The 19,306-nt window shown below is 41.2% G+C and overlaps 2 protein-coding genes across 2 annotated transcripts in view; one reads left to right on the top strand and one right to left on the bottom strand.

The window, feature by feature from the left end:
• Positions 1 to 10,630, bottom strand: part of ELP4 (elongator acetyltransferase complex subunit 4) — a gene marked incomplete at its 5' end in the record, with an annotated part of 135,682 nt that extends 125,052 nt beyond the window's left edge. The window contains 2 exons of the mRNA XM_084207925.1: positions 3,554 to 3,589; positions 10,477 to 10,630. Of these exons, the coding sequence (XP_084064051.1) occupies positions 3,554 to 3,589; positions 10,477 to 10,630 (190 nt within the window). The remainder of the gene's footprint in view (positions 1 to 3,553; positions 3,590 to 10,476) is intronic.
• A 94-nt stretch (positions 10,631 to 10,724) lies between these two features.
• IMMP1L (inner mitochondrial membrane peptidase subunit 1) overlaps positions 10,725 to 19,306 on the top strand; it is a 31,438-nt gene continuing 22,856 nt past the window's right edge. The window contains exon 1 of the mRNA XM_084208489.1: positions 10,725 to 10,772. The gene's annotated coding sequence lies outside the window, so the exon portion shown is untranslated. The remainder of the gene's footprint in view (positions 10,773 to 19,306) is intronic.

Raw genomic sequence — 19,306 nt, 5'->3', positions numbered from 1 at the left:
TAGCCTATCAGTATTGATAATTTTTTTACCAGGTAGATGGTTCTACACTGTGGTCCTGTGACCTAAGGTGTGTCTTTCTCCAGCTAAGAAACATCTCTCTAAATTGCTGCAGGTTATAAAATGAGATAATTTTAATAATCTCAAATTCCATTTAAAGATACTTTTCTAATGTCCACGTTTACTAAGCTTGAGGGGATGTACTTTGTGTCACTTGCATTTAATTAGCACATGCCAAACCAGAGTTGTCAAACACATAAGTTACAATATTTGGCATTTAGCCATACTTCAGGAAGGTGAATTCTGCTAACTGGTATTTTGTAAGATTGTATTTAGCAAATCACCATTTTGTACCTCTCTTGAGATTATCTTTTTCAGCTTTAAAAAGATTATAAATTCAGTTATATTGGCAAGTGAAGAGAGCTCTTACCAGTCAGGTTAAATTGCATGCCTAACAAAAATAAAAGTAGCTAATTAAAGTAGCTGAAACTGCTTCAAGGCTTAGAATGTACAAGTATAGACCTGTTTTTCACCAGACAACTTTAACTTTTAATAACTGACCTCAGCTACCAACAAAACCCGTCCTACTGATAATCTTTAAAACATTTAGCTGTCAGTGACCTTGTCAAAACTGGGGCATTTAAAGGTAAGCAACAATAGGTTCTTACAGGGTGCTCAGGACACCTCTAGCGAGGGTGCTGTAGCTCACTATGCAGAATGTCTTATATAAACAAAGCTACCTGTAAAAACAAAATAATTTAAAATAGTTGTAAAAATTATTTTTATAGATTGTTATCATAATAAAAATAATTTACAAACAAAAAATACAATTTACAAATAAAAATAATTTACAAACTCTTCCTGGGCTGGCAAAACACACACAGAACAGCTTGAAGTACACTGGAGTGGAGAGGGGAAGGAATGTGCTTGCTTTACTTTGTTTTGAGAAGGAGGACTCTCCTGGGAAGCTGATCTTCTGCAGCAGGTTCAGATAAAACCCCAAACGTGGTCTCAGCTCCATCCTGAACAAGCTGCTTTGATGGGGTTCCACACCAGAATGCTTAGAAACCCACTACTTCAAGTTTTTTTTAAACTAAAGTAATAGTTAAAATCCTAATTCTTGTTAAATGAACAAACCTCAGGAAGTCTCAAGCTGCTCTGGTAAGTAGGATCTTTCATGAGAATACCATGTGCTTCAACTCTCTAATTTTCATATAATTAAAACACTGTCAAAAGAATATACTATAGAATTAAGCTCAACTGAAAATCACAATGCTCTTTATTATGAATTGAGTTAAAAAACTTGCACACTTCTATTTCAAACAATATTTTACAGTCTTATCAAGTAACCTGTGCCATTACTACATCTTCAGAACACAACAGTTCAAATAAATATTTTAATACCCTGAATCTACTATTATTTGGTTAAATTAACCAAGATAATGAGTCAAATAATGAAGATGAGCATTTAATTTGCAAAGGGAGCTAAGCTAAAAGTAATTCAATTTATTCTCACCTTAGAGAATGTTGAAAGAAGGGAAGAATTTAACCTTTTTGTAACACTTGGAGTACAACACAGAAAGATCTTCCTAGGAGGTTTATCACTGACAGCTTCAATCCTGATAATATTAAGCTTGCCTAGACTAATCTCATGACAGAATTTCTTGGTGTGCTGACAGGATATTCTAACAATGCCATTCCAATGTTATCTGCACCAACTTTAAAAATCAGTCTCCAAATTTTTAGACCAATGAGTCATGAATAAATATAGTTCCTGCATTAAGACTTTTTGTATATAATTAGATGTTTCAAAATAACATATGTTAAGTCTCATTTGGGGAAAAAAATCATTTTCAGATCTAAAAGAAACATCCTCAAGCTAAGTTTCAGGTCAGATTCACAAATACACAACCAACACAGGGGATAAACAAATTCAAACCACTGAATATGACCAGATAGGCACTCAGAGGGACCAAAGTTCAGGCAAAAATCCTTTCAGGAAAAATCTTCCATTGAGCCATCAGGAACCACATGACTGTTTTGCACATCCACAACACCCTGTGGTGAAATATTGCACCACTTCTTCCATTTAATGACAATTTTCCTGCTAGTGGATTCATTGGATGCCACCCAGCCTGTCTACTGGAATGGGCAGTGAGCTCTTCTCAAGCTGAAAATGTTGGAATTAGGTAATGTCAGTTATTTCTTCTGGCAAGCAACTTTTCAAATTACTTAATCTGCACTACACCATACACTAATTTATATACTTTATGTAAAAATCAACATTTTCTAAAACTCAGTGGCACATCAATAACTGTCTCTAATGGATAAAATGCAGAAATAAAGACTAGCCTTGAAATAACAAGCCATAGTGAGAGCAATCACCTTCCTCAATGGCAAACAGAAAATTTTATTCAGTCTCTAGTGCAGGTTACATGAGCCCTACCCCAACAGAAAGTAACATGCTCTAATTCCATTAGTGGCTAAAAGAGATTTCAAGGAAGTTTCCCCCAAATTACACTGTTTGGATCTTTAGTGTTAAGACCAATTTTTGAGTTGCAAAATTCAAAACACGTAACCAAAACTATAGATACAAATTGAGTTTCCCAAGCAGTGGCTGTCTTCCACAGGGAAAGTAATCACAGATAAAATATCCAGAGCATAATGTTTTCATCCCTTTTAGAAAATGAATGAAAATTACTGATTAAATCTGTCTCAAAGCTGAAAAGCCACAGTCTGAAGAGCTTCTATTGGTGTCTATCACTAAAGAAAAGCAGGCTCTTAAAACACTCTACAGGCACAACTTCTTTGGAAGCACCCAAATCACGCAGGCATGTGCCAGTCTGCTTTGTCCCTAGGCAAGGCTGAAATCTAGTCCTATTCTCAATTATGAGATTCAAGTGCTGTTTCAGGGTGGAGATTAATACTAGAATTCTTTATTTTTCTGCTGGTTTTGTGTCAACTCAGTCAAACAGAAAGGAAAGCTGGACACCTCAGCTGCAATGGAGATGGTCCCAGAGAGCTGCACTGTGTCTGTAAAGGGAATTCTGGTGTAAGTTTTTTAATCATCTCAGTGTGCCTCATCCATACCCTGACAGAAAGCAGCCTTCCATCACCTTGCTCTCAGCTGATTCTGGCAACCAAAAGATTCAAAGGTCCTGCATTGCATGTCTTCCTCAGATAGCCAAATTTAAAAAACCCCTTTGTGAGGATACACAGTTTGAATCTAACAGCAGTTTACAAAATCTTAACTAATGTGGGCACTCTGCTAATAAGTCCTGAAATGTGCTAAATGCCCTGTTTTCAAACAGATTTCTGGGGTATTCTTTGTGGGTGCTCAAGCCTGTCTAAAATGAAGATTTTGATTCAACTCCAGTAATTCTTGAGACAGACCACAGTCCATTCTGAAGGCTACACAAAGTGAAAGTACCTGAGGGTTATACTTTCCTAAAGTCTGACTTCAAAAAACAGTGAAAAGAGAAGCTGTTTAATGAATACATTCAAGAGTGTAAAGCTTCAGAATATGGCTTTAAGAATCTATATATTCTATACTAACCAATAAGAAGAAGGGTTCCAACAGCTACGCCTCCACCTGGAAACAAAACAAAATGAAGAATAAAGTAAGACTACACTTTAATACTATGTTAGAGAACAATTAACTTTTCTTAGTTTATAAGTCAAAGAAAGGTGATAACGGGGAATTTAAAAATATAAAAGTGAACAACATTTTAATTACCTTTGCAATACTTACTACAATTCTCTATTATGAAATAATTATACATTACATGTAATTACATCCTGCACGTTACAATTACTTTCACAATATACTGTACTATCATCATTGTGGTAAAAAGATCCTGCAGAGCTCTATGCAACCACGCTCAAGTACTACACTTGTGATGTATGCTCTGAGCCAGCAGATTTTTACTGTGATAACTCAGGTGAGTAAACATTCTCCAAATTAAATTGATATTAACCACTATCAAGTGATATTCCTTTGTATCAAGAAGGATGTAAGTGACCAACTAAGATTTTAGTAGATTTTAGCAAATTTCCCCCCAAGTCTTCGGGGCAAAATCTTGGCTCCACTGCTTTTTATCTTACTGACATGGCAGCAAGACTTTCACCCACTGAAGCCTGGATTGAAAGATCATAAATGTCACAACAAACTCTGTGAAAAAACATACACTACTGAAGAGATTAAAGATTTTATAGTAGGTCTTGGACATAACTCCATTAATTCCTTTATAAGGACAGTGAAAGAAGAACTTGTATTTTATTTTCAGGAAAGAGCACACTAATTTGTAATCTGAATCCCGAGAATTACAACAGTGCAATAACCTGAAATCAGACTATTTTGTTTAACAGTTATGGAATACTGTGACAGGAAAGCTAAAAATCCCTGGAAATGTTCAGGCTGGCCACATGTAACCAGCTACTGAAGTGTTTTGCATGGAAACTGCGGGATGTTGCCTGCAATTCTGTACTGATTTAAAAGCAATTTAGGAGTAAACTAATTGATGAATCCCATCAGCACAGAATGCAAAGGTCCAGAAGTCAATTCTGGACTGCACAGATGGATTCCAGTGAACAGGATCTTTCATTTTATACGTTTGTAACAGCTCAATAAACTCCACTAGAAATTGATTCCAATATGAGTTGGATCAACTTCTTAATCTTCAGCTTTGCTAGTGGGACTACAAATGCCTGCAGTGTCTTTAATGTTGATATACCCCAAAGGAAGAAAAAAAGCAAATTTCTCTCCCAAAGGCCAAAAAGTGGTACTATTTTTGCATAAAAGCACCTGAATTAAAACCAGAACAGGATCACTTTGCCATCATGCACCACAACTCGGGCAGTACTGGGCAGTGAAAGTGCTTAGTGAGCTACTAATTTCATAGTTATAGAGAAGCAGATGTTTCAAGCTAAACTCCTGAGTCAAGATGTACAAATGTCTCAATCTCTACAGCAAGCTGATCAGGTAATTAAGCATTTTCTAGATATTAAATAAAAAACAAACAACAAACCAATTTTAACTGCTGTTTATCAGAAAGTTAAAATCACCCATGAAATCCCCTATGATTTTTGTTCCATTTATTCGTTCAGGAGATAAGTGCAAATGAACCCAAAAGATCTACCAGAGGGGAAAGCAAAAAAAAAAATTACCAAAATCTGAAATCATACTGATGTTTGACACAGTATGCTTCCAATATTCACTGCATTTAATTGTTCAGGGAGCCAGAACACACAGGTTACTAACAACAGTTGTTTAAAATGAGCACATGCTCTATACAGCCCATAGGAAAGAAAAGTTCCAAATGCTGAGATTTTACCAAATCCTAGGTTGACATAGAAAATATGATTAAAGCAGCCATAAATAATGCATTAGCTCATGGCAATAAGGACTTTAAAACCTTGGTTAGAGAAAAGTTCACTTGTAGCCATGACAGAAGTAGTGTCTCCTGTTTTTACACTGAATTTGTCAAACAGTGCAGTCAAAATTCTCTCAAGCTGCATTTTCAGATCATCCATGGTACTGTTTCTACAAGGCAGAGCTGTAACATATGTGCACATACCCTGGTTGTAAAAGGCAAACTCAGGTCAGAGCATTGTCTTTATCACTGATGGTTTGAACAAGTGTCTTCTATTTGAGGGAATGCAAAATTATTGCAGTTACCATGGTTACACCTTCATATTACAACAAGCAACAATACTAGTAAATTAAACAAAAGGCAACAGGAAAAAATAGCAGGAATGCTGATGGAATCAAAAGGAAGAGGCAAAATCTCTGTCTCCCAAGAAAGCTGCTGTGAACTTGTCATTCTTCCCAATCTCGCTAGTTTCATTTTTCTTTGCCATTATCTAAGGCAGTAGAATGTAAAAACATCTAAGCAAAACTTGTAACTTTCCACATTGCTACTTACAAGAGTGATTTAAGCTCTTATGGAGAGAAGCACAACAAACTTTGCAAGCTGAGAAGTGCCCAGATTGTTTTCAAACCATATCCCTGACCTTTTTTCCAGCAGCCTGAAACAAAACATTCAATACCAGGCATGTGATGGTTATATTACACAATAGTTGCAGCTCATTGCAGACAACTGCTCTGGCACACATTAGGCATACATGGCCCATAAACCTTGAAAGTAAACTTATAGAAATAAGTATAAAATATTTATAAACATAAAATATATAAATTTACAAAATAAAAATAAATAAAAATTATAAAATAAATAAATATAAACTCTGGAAGTGCAGAGTGCCTTGATGGTAACACTGCATTTGAAATTCAGCACTTATCTACCACTTCTCTTCCAAAGGAAATTCACTCCTTTAGAGTGAGCCACAACAATGTAACCCTCAGCTGTAGGGTGAAAGAAACTCCTCCTCGGATTCTTTGCCTTTTCCCCTCTTCAGAAGCACCTCATTGTGTGTGATAACACCATGCTTTCCCTCACTCACAGGCTGCACTCTCATGTCTGGCAAATAATTCTGTATCTGGGTTACAGATTTTAAACAGAGCAAAGTTAAACTCAGGCCCAAGCCAGAGATCTGCAAGACTGCCTAGTGACTGTTACCAAGTACACCTATGAAAATACCAGACTAAAAAAAGAGTTTGTACTAACTTCCATTGGGCATTTATACCAAAAAAAAGATTGTCCTCAGTCCTTGGTGACAATAAAAATTAAATATTTTTACAATCAATTATTTGATTGCTAGTGGGCAAGACAAAAGAAGAAAAGCACCACTATTATTTCAGAAACACATTAACAGCATTCTGCAACACATTCATGAAGCATTTCCACCCAGAAAAAGGGCACAAAGCAGACCAAGTCAACACCTGCAGTCACCAGCACAGTGGGCTGCACTGATGCCTCAGGTTTTGGCTTTTCTCTGTTTCACACTCTGTGCTGCTTTAGTGTGTGGGTCTGGGCTTCACACGAGGGGATGGTGAGCTCTGTGCACAGAGCAGGGAGACAAAACAATTCCTGCTCCAGCTGGGCACCAAGGACAAATGATGCCAATGTCAGCCCCAGAGCACAAACCCCGTGGGCTGCAGAGAGAAAAACAAGCAGGGTGGGACTGCCTGGGCTAAAGCTGGGATGGGACAATGAACTGCCAGGTGCAAATGGAGCAGAGCTGATCCCAGGGAGAGAGCCCGGGAGCGCTGGTGCATTTTGGGGCCATTTTGGTTCATCTTAGGTGCAGCCCTGGCTGGGCTCTGGTGCTGCCCAAGGTGGGTCCATGGAGGAGATCCTGGGAATAAATCCCTGCTTTATTTTTTAGCTCTGCCCAGCCTCTGCTCTAGGGCAGCCTGCACAAGGCATCAGCACCATCAAAGGCTCAGTCAGGTGCTCCAAGGATGCTCCCCTTTACTCAGATCACATCTGGAACACGAGGCCCAGATGACTTTGAGCTCCTGCATTCAAGAAAACATAAAGACAAACTGAAGTGAGTCCATGGAGGGGAATGAAAATGGGGCAACTGATTCAAGAGAAGGAAGTGGGCTTGCTCAGCCTGGAGAAGGGAAGAAAAGCTGAAGGTCCTGGGCTTCCCAGCAGAAGCTACTGACACACTGCTGGAACTCTGCTTACTGAGAATTTCAGAGTTTCTGTGCTGACAGGCATTGACTCCCCAGAGAACACTGCATTTCACCTGAGGCAGTGGAGAAGGCCTCCAAAATGGAATGACAGAACTGGGATTGTGGGTGTGGAGTTTGAATAGAAGTGTGTGATATCACAGGGGGAAAAACTTAGAGTTTAAGGGTTTAGAATATAGTAATATATACAAAACAAGATGGAAGTTTTAGGGTGGAGGCTGGTCCTTCTTCCTCACCTTCTCCTTGGGTTTGGGTGGTTTTGTGTAATTGGATAAAAAAATCTGCATTGTGTGGTTGGTTATTGGGTTAAAAGTAAAAATAATTTAGGTGCCATTTCTTAATTGGACAGTTGATCCTTAAAAGGCCTTGCAGAGAGGGAGATACAGCTCCATTTTCAGTTTGTTAGAGTCAAGTGCTGTAGAGCTCACAGTTTGTGAGACTGCAGAATAAGAACCCATGAACATCTGAGTCCCAACAAAAAATACCATCCCATACATTTAATCCTGACCCTAACAAAAAAGAAGCAAAGACTCCACAACAACAGCTGTGCTCTTCACTGAGGTGGAGTGGGAGGGCAACAAGCAATAAATGGGATGAAACAAGGGAGGCTCCCAGTGGATATAAGCAAAAAGAAAATTCCCTACAAAAAATAATTAAGCATTGGGTTGGGTTACCCAGAGGTGCTGCAAAATCTCTGCCACTGCAGATTTTCAAGACTCCAGTGTACAAAGCCCAGAGCAATCAGCTCTGAATTCAGAGCTGAGCCTGCTTTAAGGCTGCAGAGGGGAAATTCTTGCGATCCCTCCTCAGCCTCCAAAATCAGTTTCTGTGCAGTTCACCCAGCTGGAGGTGTGTTCCAACCATGCCTGACACCAGTGGGAACTGGAGTCTAGTCAACATGCTTAGCATGAGTCTTTCCTGGCCTCCTCTTTTCCCAGCCTCCACTCAGCCTCCAAAAATCAGGGATTCCAGGGCTAGGAGCTTACCCCAGGTTTAACAGAGGAACGTGGAGCCCAGGTTTTCAGAGATGCCACAACTCAAAAAAAAAAAAAATAAATCTAAAAGTACTTTTAAAAGTTGCTGTTTCTAGGGGCAAGGAATTTCCTTGATGTTGAAGTATAAATATCAGTAAGCTCAGGAAATGATGAAATATTTAAAAGACAAGGAAAACGTAGAAGGGATCCTGAGTTTATTAGAAGTGTCCTCAGTTTCCATAACAAACCACTAATTGTGTTAGCAGGTGCCTAGAATTTTAGGAGACTGCCACCACAGGAGCTGTCCATATCTTCTGAGCCATGCTGTGCAAAATGCACTGTTTCTAAATATGAACGGGAATATTCAACACAAATCTGCTTCTCATGCAATTAAAAGGCTTCACAAATTATATTCACTTAATGAAATATTTCTCTCTCAAGAAGGAAGAGCTTCCTCCACAATGATCCTAATCCCTGATGAAAGTGCAGACACACACACAAAAATGATATACAGGCTGCAAAATGTCCTTTATACAATGGATATGACTTTTATATTATCATTGATCATACAGACTATCCCTAGAGAGAAAAGTGGCATATTCTGCATAGTCCAAGGACGAATGAACAAAGCTAAAATCAGGCTGTTCTCACCTAAAAGTCCCATGTATGCACATTAAAGATGCACTACAACTGTGTGAAGAGTTAGAGGATCACCCAGGCAAACCACGCTGCTTACACCAGCAAATGAATGAGTTCCCGAGCCAAGGGGAAGTGCCAGCTCCCGGCACGGATGGTACAGCCCCAATCACAACAGATGAGTCCACGGGACCATCTCACACCCTGACACCGAGAGACAGCAAAACCAGCGTCACACCAGAGCCATTTATCTAAGGGGGGCACTTCAACGATGCAGCCGTGGCGAGCAAGGCAAAAAAGACAAAATTGAGAACCCCAACACATCCCAACACCTGCCAGGGCGGAGAACCCGGACTGCCCGGCGTTAGTGCGGCACATACGGCTTTCCAAGGGAAACCCCGGCAATACACAGACAGCTTTCCAAGGGAAAACCCTGGCAATACACACACGGCTTTCCAAGGGAAACCCTGGCAATACACACACGGCTTTCCAAGGGAAAACCCTGGCAATACACAGACAGCTTTCCAAGGGAAACCCTGGCAATACACACACGGCTTTCCAAGGGAAACCCTGGCAATACACACACGGCTTTCCAAGGGAAACCCAGCAGCACACACAGCTTTCTAAGGGGAAACCCAGCAGCACAGACGGCTTTCCCAGCCACAACCCTCGCAGCACACAATTTTCCAAGGTGAAACCCAGCAGCAACACACAGGGGCTTCCAAGGTGAAACCCGGGCAGCACACACGGCTTTCCAAGGGGAACCCAGCAGCACACACGGCTTTCCCAGCCCAAACCCAGCAGCACACACGGCTTTCCCAGCCCAAACCCAGCAGCACACACGGCTTTCCCAGCCCAAACCCAGCAGCACACACGGCTTTCCCAGCCCAAACCCAGCAGCACACACGGCTTTCCCAGCCCAAACCCAGCAGCACACACGGCTTTCCCAGCCCAAACCCCGGCAGCCCTCCCCGTGGCAGTGCGGAACGCCCCAGCCATGTGCCGCTGGCAGAATTCACGGAGCAGCTCCGCAAGGCTGCCCGCGGCGATGGCAGCGCGGCACACGCGGCTCCTCCGCAAGCTCCAGCTGGGATACACGACCTGCCCCCCCCCGTCCTCCCGCCCCTCCCGGCCTCCCCGCGCCCCCCGGGACTGTGGGGAGGAAGGAGAAGCCTCGGGAGCAGCCTCGGGGTTACGGGATGACAGGAAGGGCCTGGCAGAGGGGAGGGCGACGGGGGCGCAGCACCGGGTCCCAGTCCCGCTCCCACCAACCTAGCACACAGTCCAGGGAGGGCAGCCCGCTGGAGAGCAGCAGCTGCCCGTGGCGCACCGAGGGCCGAGTGCCCGGCAGGGCGGGTGGCCGCGGCCCGGCGCCGGGCCTGCGCTGGAAGCTGGTGCGACCCCGCTCCCCGCCGGCCGCCGCCATATCGGGGCCGGGCACGCCGAACCGGCGCTCCGCCAATGGGGGAGCGGCTCGGGGAGCCGGCCGCCAATGGGAGCCCGCGTTGTTGGCACGTGCGGAGCTGGGGGGTGGCGGAGGGCTGCGGGGCCTGGCGGCGAACGGGGAGGTGAGAGCGGCGCCGGGGAGGGAACCGGGGCTGAGGGGACACCGGGGCACAACGGGGGACACTGGGGCCTTGCCCGCGGCTGGCAGCGGGCACGGAACGGCGCGGGGAGTGCGGTACGGGTGCTGTGGAGGGGACAGCCCGCTTGTCCCGCGCGGTGTCTGCCGGGCTGGGCGTGCAGCGGGCCGGGGGCGGACAGGCTCGCCTGGAGCGGCATCAGCCCCTTCGGAAAGAGCCTGCAAGGGAAAAGGGCTTGTAAAATGTATTTTCGTAAGTGCGTGTGACATGTGTGAGTATGTTTGGGTTCTTGCTTGGTTGTGCATAACCGCGGACCTGTAGCAGGCGTGTGGTTTAATGCCTTAACCTGGGAGCGAGATCTTGTGTCGGCGTGGAGCAAGACGTGCGGTAGAAAAAGTTAAAAGACATTAAAATGCTTTGACAAGTTCTAGTATGTTTGCTTTGTCGGTCAGCGCTCTATGTTCTCGTGCTCTGAAAGCAAGGGAAGCCCCTGTCAGTATGTAGAACAGCCACTACCACAAATATTTTTCTGTTTGTTTTTGATGTCGGTGGTTCAGATGCATACAAGCTGCTTGAAGACTCTTGTGCAAGTAGAATATAAAAACGAAGCTTTAATACTGTAATCCCTCACTCTCAGTCTTTAATTCCGGTGAATCATGTTGACAGTCGTTCTAAGCCAACTTTCTGAACACCTGTGGCTCTTGAGTCTCTTTTTAATTGAGGGGAAAAAATCCTCGTGTTAAATATGAGCAGCATGAAGGAGCAGCAATTTGTGGGCAGTCCTGAACCTCAGAGTTTTCCCTTCATATCCAATTCAAATTCAGGAGCATGAAACTTCAGCATGATGTGGCCCTAGCTGGGGAAAGGATGTTCTTTCTGCTGCTGGCCAAGCTTCCACACATGCTAAGCAGTAGACACCTCAAGATCAAGATCTTTTATTAGGAGTATCAAGAGGTTGTCTTAAGATTTTTTATTTTCTGCTAAGCTGTGAAATACTGGATCATACTTAATTTTAAGTATAGATTATTTTTTAGTGAAAGTTAGAAGTATCTGTCTGTAGAGGAGAAAATCAAAGGAGACTGGAAACCATGGCAAGAAATAAATACAGCTGTTAAATTTTACTTCTGTAGAATGTGACCAATGAGGTGTGAATATCTGGAATAGGAAAGGCCAACAAAATAAAGACCCAAAGCATTATCCACAATTCTTTTAAAAGGGTTTGGGCCTCTGTTTCTGTCAGTGGGATCCTGTGGTGTGAATTCTGTCTGACTGAAGAGGAAGCTGAAACCTAGGGAGAGTTGTCCACTTTCAGACATCACAGTGACTCTGCCTTTTCTAACTGTACTGTGCTCCTGGAGCCCAAATCCCTGAATATTTCAGGTGTGTGTGACACAGCAATTGCAGGGTATCTGTTGAGAACTTTGTTACAGAAGCTCATTACCCAGTGATAAGGATATCTCTGATAAGTCACTGCTTACCTTTTCATTCCAAGCAGTACATTTTCTTTTCTTACTTCATTAATACAAAATATTTCCTCGCTTTATTGGTTTTTTTTAAAATTAAAATACACTATTGTAGGTTGTCTTAACTTCACAGGGTCGGTGTAAACATAGATCCAGGGCTGAGCCCTCTCTTTTGTTCTTTCATTACCACTTACCTGCCATGTAAGGGGTTTTTAATACTTTTTTAACTTCATTTTCCTACAGGTCAATTAAAATTGGAGGCTAAATAATTCCTTCTCTTTTTTTTTTTTCCTCTTTGCTATTGGAAAGTGAGCACACATAATGAAAGTATTTTGCAAATGGGAATGCTTGTGCCATGGCCCTATCATTTTTAGTGTTTCTTGGCTAAACTGCACATCTCCTGGCAATCTCAGTGGCTCGGGAGCTGATCCAGTGGGTCAGGGTTGCAAAAGAGGAAATGTCGCTCCCTCCTCCTCCTCTCTTTCAAGTCCAGCAAACCCTGGTGCTGGTCAGTTCCCTCCTTGGGCTGATTGAGCTCACTAAACTGATTTGGAGCTATCAACTGACTTTCTCAATAATTTTACTTTGTGCCATCCTGTGAGCTGGTGCTGCATGGAGGAGGGCAGCCCAACCTCCCAGCTCTTGCTGGCTCAGAACTTTGTAGTTATTTCAGAATAAAAATTGGATATTTACATTTAAAAAAATGGATTTTTGCATAAAGTGATATTTTTGTTACAAATCTTTTTTTGTAGACATCCTTCCAAATATAGAGAAATGTGTCTTACATTGTAACAATACAAGAGACTGTTTCATATATAACAAAAATAATTAAATAGATACAATTTTTTCAGTATGAGAACTGAACTTTTAAAATATAGCAGTAGTTCTTTTTGTGGTGTTCATTTTTCCCCAGTTACATTTTAACCTGATGGGTGCAGTTAAAGTCCTACTGATTTAGAAAGAGAGTGGAAATAAGCTATTTTTCAATAGGTAGGGGATTTTTCAAATGTTAACATTTTAATGCAATAAAGCTTTACAACTGCATATGTGCTTATAGAAATACTGCTTACAACATCTGACTTTATCTGTATTTTAGACAAATTTCAGAGAAAGAACTAATTAAATTGAAGTTTAATTTTACATTTTTTTAGCTAATTATTTTTAAGTCAGTGGTGTTTCATTTTCAGGAATAACAATTTTTTTTTCACCCTTTTTGAATGATACTGCAGGTTTGCTTATATTCATATATCCAGTTTTGAAAAGGTGAATTTTCAGTCACTGTAGAAGATCCCACTAGGATCTGGTGTCTGGCAGAAAGCAAGACCACAGCAACTGTGATTCTAGACATTACCCTAATCCTCAAATGCACATTATGAGCTAGATAAATCCTACTGTTCCTGCTCTAGGGGTGGAATGGAAATGCAGAGAGACTAAGGAACATGGAAGTGATTTCCAGGGCTCAGGAAGTGTCTTAGGAAGTTATTTCTTGTCAGCTGAGCTATGGCAATGGACAGGGGTCCTGCTCAGCTCATTGGAGAATGGAGAGGTTTAAACATTTCTTGTCTATTTTGGGATGTCTCAAACTAGAATAATCAACTTTCCTTCCTCATAGCTCACATGTTGTCACGTAGAGCTGGTCAAATGGGGATGTCACTTTTAACTGCAAATCCTGCCTGTGCTGTGGAGAAATCAAGCGCTCTGTTTTCCTCTTCTTGCAAACTTGCTGGTCCAATTCAGCTATTTGCAGATTCTAAGATGGATTAAGTGAATTTGGGGTGAAAATTCCCTAAGGAAAAAAAAAAAAATAGAGGGAATACGATGGCAATCGAGAGAGCAGTCAGAACATTTGAGGAAAGGTTATGCTTGGAATTTGATGATCTGCAAGTATGTTTGACATTCCTCTTCCAAAACTATAGCCTACAGACTTGGGGGAAATCCTGGTGTCCCCAGAATAGCAGCCCTTGAAGTGTGCTTTGGCTATTTGTGGTTGATAATGATGCCTCAGATTTTAGCTCTTGTATTTTTCACATTCTGTGCTGCTTTAGTGTGTGGGTCTGAGCTCCACACGAGGGGATGGTGAGCTCTGTGCACAGAGCAGGGAGACAAAACAATTCCTGCTCCAGCTGGGCACCAAGGACAAATGATGCCAATGTCAGCCCCAGAGCACAAACCCCGTGGGCTGCAGAGAGAAAAACAAGCAGGGTGGGACTGCCTGGGCTAAAGCTGGGATGGGACAATGAACTGCAAGGTGCAAATGGAGCAGAACTGATCCCAGGGAGAGAGCCCAGGAGCGCTCGTGCATTTTGGGGCCATTTTGGTTCATCTTGGGTGCAGCCCTGGCTGGGCTCTGGTGCTGCCCAAGGTGGGTCCATGGAGGAGATCCTGGGAATAAATCCCTGCTTCATTCTTTGGCTCTGCCCAGCCTCTGCTCCAGGGCAGCCTGCACAAGGCATCAGCTTCTGGTGACCTCAAAAGGACAGAAGGCATCAATAAGAGGAAGCACAGTTGTCCTGGCCTCTCTTTACCACGTGGGTTGCCCATGTAGGCTCATAGGACAAGTTAACACCAGCAGCACTCTGAGGGCAGTGTTCCCCAACAACAGGGCGTTACTACTGATGGATGTGTTCTGTTGTCTCTGCTTTCAAATCAGTGGTTTTGCTGGATTTTAATTGTGCTGCAGAAGATTCATGTATGCTATTGTTTTTGAACAAAATGCTGTTCATTTTGGTATAAAACACCAGCCCATTTTATTTCAAATTAATTTCTTTTATGTATGTCTGCCAGACCAGTTTTCAGTGATATTTTTCTGTTGGATTTATGTGGGATAGAGAACCAGAAAAGCACATCCCAGTAGCAGTTCTAATTCATAATCTTATTAGTGTTTGCTGTTGCTTTGCCAGGCTGCTTTGCTCATCAGTTGTGGAATGTGGTGGTATTAGACTGTACTGATTAAAGTTTTATAGGCACCAAATCAGATTAGGCACCGAGTCACCTGACCAGGCTGGGCTTGCAGTCATGTGACCCACGCCCTGCTGAGCTCCTGCTGGGAGCTGAAACAAGGTAGTTTGCTTTTGAGATGTTCTTAAGTATCTAACAGCATGGGTCGTGGATTACGGCTGCAAAGAAGATGGCTTCATTTTCCTGATCTTTGAACTAGCTGGAATGGAATAAGTTTGAAAGTGCAGGATCTTCAGGCCATGAGCCAACAACTGGAAACAATGTTTAATCCTGGAAGCTCTGACACCAAAAGACCTGGGTTTTTTTCAGTGTGAAAAAGCTTAAAGACTGCTTATTCAGTCAGTCTGTGGCAAATCAAAGAATTATTTGGAGTGTTTAGGACTTGCCAGTTGTATGATATTATATAAAACATAAGATCTTATTCAGAAGGCCTCTGGATGTTACCCAAATTCATCCTTGTGGGTATCCTGAGCAACAGGGAAAAAAATTTAAACCTGTGTCAAATTTAAACAGCTCTTTTAAAATAGAAGTAAGTTAGGAGACATGAGTTAGTGTGTGCTGAAGACAAGAAATTCTTTTTAAAATTACTTTATGTTTCTGTAATTTCAGAACTGTACAGTACAATATTACTGAAACATGCAGAACAATAATCTTGAAAATGAATTGTGAGTTAAATTTAGTATCTTAATAAGCATCATACAGATTAGTGCTGTATTTAATAGAGATTATTTTCCTTGTAGTTCTCATACTTCCTGATGAGACCCACAAACATGGAAGGAACCTCAGGTTTCTGGTACTGGCCAGTGATGTTTTCTGGTTATTGTCTACCACAGATATTCCAGACAGGAATGCCAGCTTGATTTTTCAGCTCCTACCAACTTTCACAGCACTCTGGCCATCCACAGAGTGAGGCATAGACCAGGGTGTCCTGCAGTAAATAATTCTGTAGAGGTGTGTATTGCTTGCTCTTTAAAAAATTTGACTAGAATGGTAAACTAATTCGGTCACTGAGGAGCAGATGAAGAAAATTTTGGCGTTTAAGTAGTCAGGAAGTAAAATTGAGTGTATTGTAAAGCTGGATATAAGACAAGCAAGCAACCTAGTAAAACTCATTGTAAAGCCAGATTCACAACTGGCTACTTAGGGAAACTTAAATTGTTTCAAATTAGGAATAATGTTTTGGTGAAAAATAAAATAAAATTGCAACTCTCTGGCCTTTTTTTGTAGCCAGGCTGTATTTTAGCAAATCATCATTATTCTTTGTCTCAGTGGATCCAGCTTCCATCCCCTACACTGAGCCTTCCAATTCCATGCCAAAAGTTCTTTGTGGGAAGCCCATTTCAGGAGCGTCCATCTGGGAGCAGGGCTGCCATTTTATCCAATTTCCCCTCCTTGTACTGAATTGCATTTTGTGTGAGATAATATATGTAAAAGGAATAAAAAATGAATTCACATTTAAAACTATAGATACTGAAACAGATTGAGGGAAGCCAAAATGTTATCAAGGTCATAGAAATAAGAATTCTTTAAGTGGTTACTGCAGAGTAACTCAGTGTATTGCGAGTGGGACACACAATATTACTGAAACCTGCAGAACAATAATCTTGAAAATGAATAGTGAGTTTAATTTAGTTCTGGGTGCTGCTGGAAATGTGAGCTTCACTAATTGTTTCCAAGTCCTGTCTTGGTTTTGTGTGGAAAGAATAGAATGTCTTATTTCATTGCAATGAGGGGGTAATTCATCTGAAGTTTTAGCCCTAAGGCTTATTAGAAAACCTGTGTCTCTTCAGTAGCCATGTTTTCAGTATTTTTGTGATTTACAGCTGTGACTGTGTCCCTAGCAGAGGGAGAAAGTTTTTTTTTTTTTGCACCCTGCTCTTATATTTCTGTGAAAACTGTTGCACATTCTTGGAGCCTCATGTTTCACCTTTTCTCAGTTGTGCTTCCATTGGTCCCAGAAGTGTGAAGCACTGTTTGATCTTGGTGTTCACTCTTTGATCTTGGTGTTCTCATGCTATTGCCAAGCCACAGGGAATTTTTAATATAATTTTTAACATTTCTGGCACAAAAGAACTGAAATTCACAAACATTAAGTTGTGGGAATATCATCAATTTTCTTAGCATGCACAAAGTATCTGTGAAAGGAGCTGTATGACCAATCACTGATTTTCCTTTTAGAAAAGCAATGTATTATGGAAGAAAGGGCAAGCCATGTTCTGTACTTCGGAACAAACCAGATGAGCAAGTGTAGATGAAATAAAATCTTAGCACTTATTAAAAACCTGAAAAGTTTTTAAGAAGGCAATTCAGGGAGACAGTACTATGAAGTTATACAGTGATTCTTTCTGTACTGCTTTTCTGTTTCACAAGTACTTGTGTCCTCATTTGAAACTCCTGTTTGGGCTGGATGTCTGTGGTAAAATGAGCCGTGCAGGCCCTGCTTGGTGATGTGTTTGGTATCAGTGAGGGTGCAGTTTGTGGGGCTGGAGCATGCTCTGCACCTCAGCTTAGGATCATTTACTAAATTGGAGAAAGACACCTCTACTTATTTGATTCACTAAGTAGTCAGTTTTCACATTTATTATTGTGTCAGCTGTATCTTTTATTTTAAACCATCAAATTAAATAATAGCTTATGCTCACTTTCTATTTTAGTTCATGCATTTAAAACCTGGAAGCCAGATAAAAAGATAGTTTCAGAATAAATTCAGTATATTATTTATGAGTGGAGCAACACATTAGCATGGAGTTCACAATAGATCATATCGCTTTTATTCCATCTTACAAGCTTAGCAGCACAAACAGAATAATCAACATATTATTTGGCTGTCATCTGCTGAACAGAAAGCAGAGATCACAAGGAGGTTTTCCCTAGCTGCAGTGATGGCCTTTTTGTTCCAAGCCCCCATCTGGGAGGGCCATGGTGTGTTATCATATGGAACGCGGGGTTTGCTGTAATCTGCTTAGCTGCACTGCAGTTTGAATCTTTATTCCATGTTTGTGTAATTTATAATTTTAATGAGACCGTGGCTCTTGTGGGCTTTGAAATATATTAAAAGCTCTTTTGTGCATATGCTTTTGTTCTTGCTTAATAGGCTCAGTGTATTTAAAACTGATGAATTTTTATTCATGGATTTGGATGTCTGGGGATTAACTTAGACTGAATATCATTGCACTCATCTATTGATGTTTGGAACTTTTTTGTACTTGTATCTCTAAGTGGAGAAGACCTTACAGAACTTGTGCATTACACATAAAACAGCTCAGAAATAACTAATAAAATTATATTGAGCAACGAACAAAAATACAGTTTATTTTTACTGCATAAACTCTCCTGAAGTACCATTTTGCTCTGACAAAAGTCCTCGAGTTCATGCAAATATGTGTATTTAGAACTTTGTAACTAAACAGCAGTTTGGGAAAGCAGTCAACATTTTTGCAGAATAACAGCAGTGATAAACACTTGATTTGCATTTTTCTTCTATTCAGGTAACTTGAAAATGTAAATACTGAGCACTCTCTTGTCTGTGTTGCCTTTCTCCTGTTTTTAACACATTTTTTTAATGCAGAGTGTGCATAAGCTATTTTGTTAGAAGGTGATGCTCATAACTGGGGAGTATTGATAAACATACAGAAAGATTCTGCACTGCTATTTTCTGACAGTGCTAAAACTGGTCTTGTTTTTTGCTTTTGTGTTTTTCAGATGTTAAATGGTTTGTTTATTTGTTTGATTTACTGTTTGTTTAAAGATTTGATACTTTGTGACTTCTGTGTTTTTGAACTACCTTGGAGCCCTCTTCAATGATGGCATTCTCTCTGAGACCAGCACTGGCAATAAGATGGAGGCAATTGTGTTTTTTCTAAATAGTCTTGCTGATGGTCTACTGAAATGTGGAGGAGGTTTGGGTTTTTGTTTGTGCTGTTTTTGTTGGGTAGGCTGGTTTTTACCAGCAAACAATCCTCTTTGTAATGACAAAATATTTTAAGTAAACAGCCTTTTTAGTTCTCAGTGCATAGGGGAGTTATTCATCTCTCGTCTCTTCACTGCTTTGAGCAGTATTTCCAAAATTATATTTCCACAAGATGTGTCAGCTGGGAA

The sequence above is a fragment of the Fringilla coelebs genome (genome assembly GCF_963513975.1).
Source record: "Fringilla coelebs genome assembly, chromosome: 6".
NCBI lineage: Eukaryota > Metazoa > Chordata > Aves > Passeriformes > Fringillidae > Fringilla > Fringilla coelebs.
Note: the sequence above shows the minus strand (reverse complement) of the source record. Positions and strands in the feature narration are given on the sequence as shown.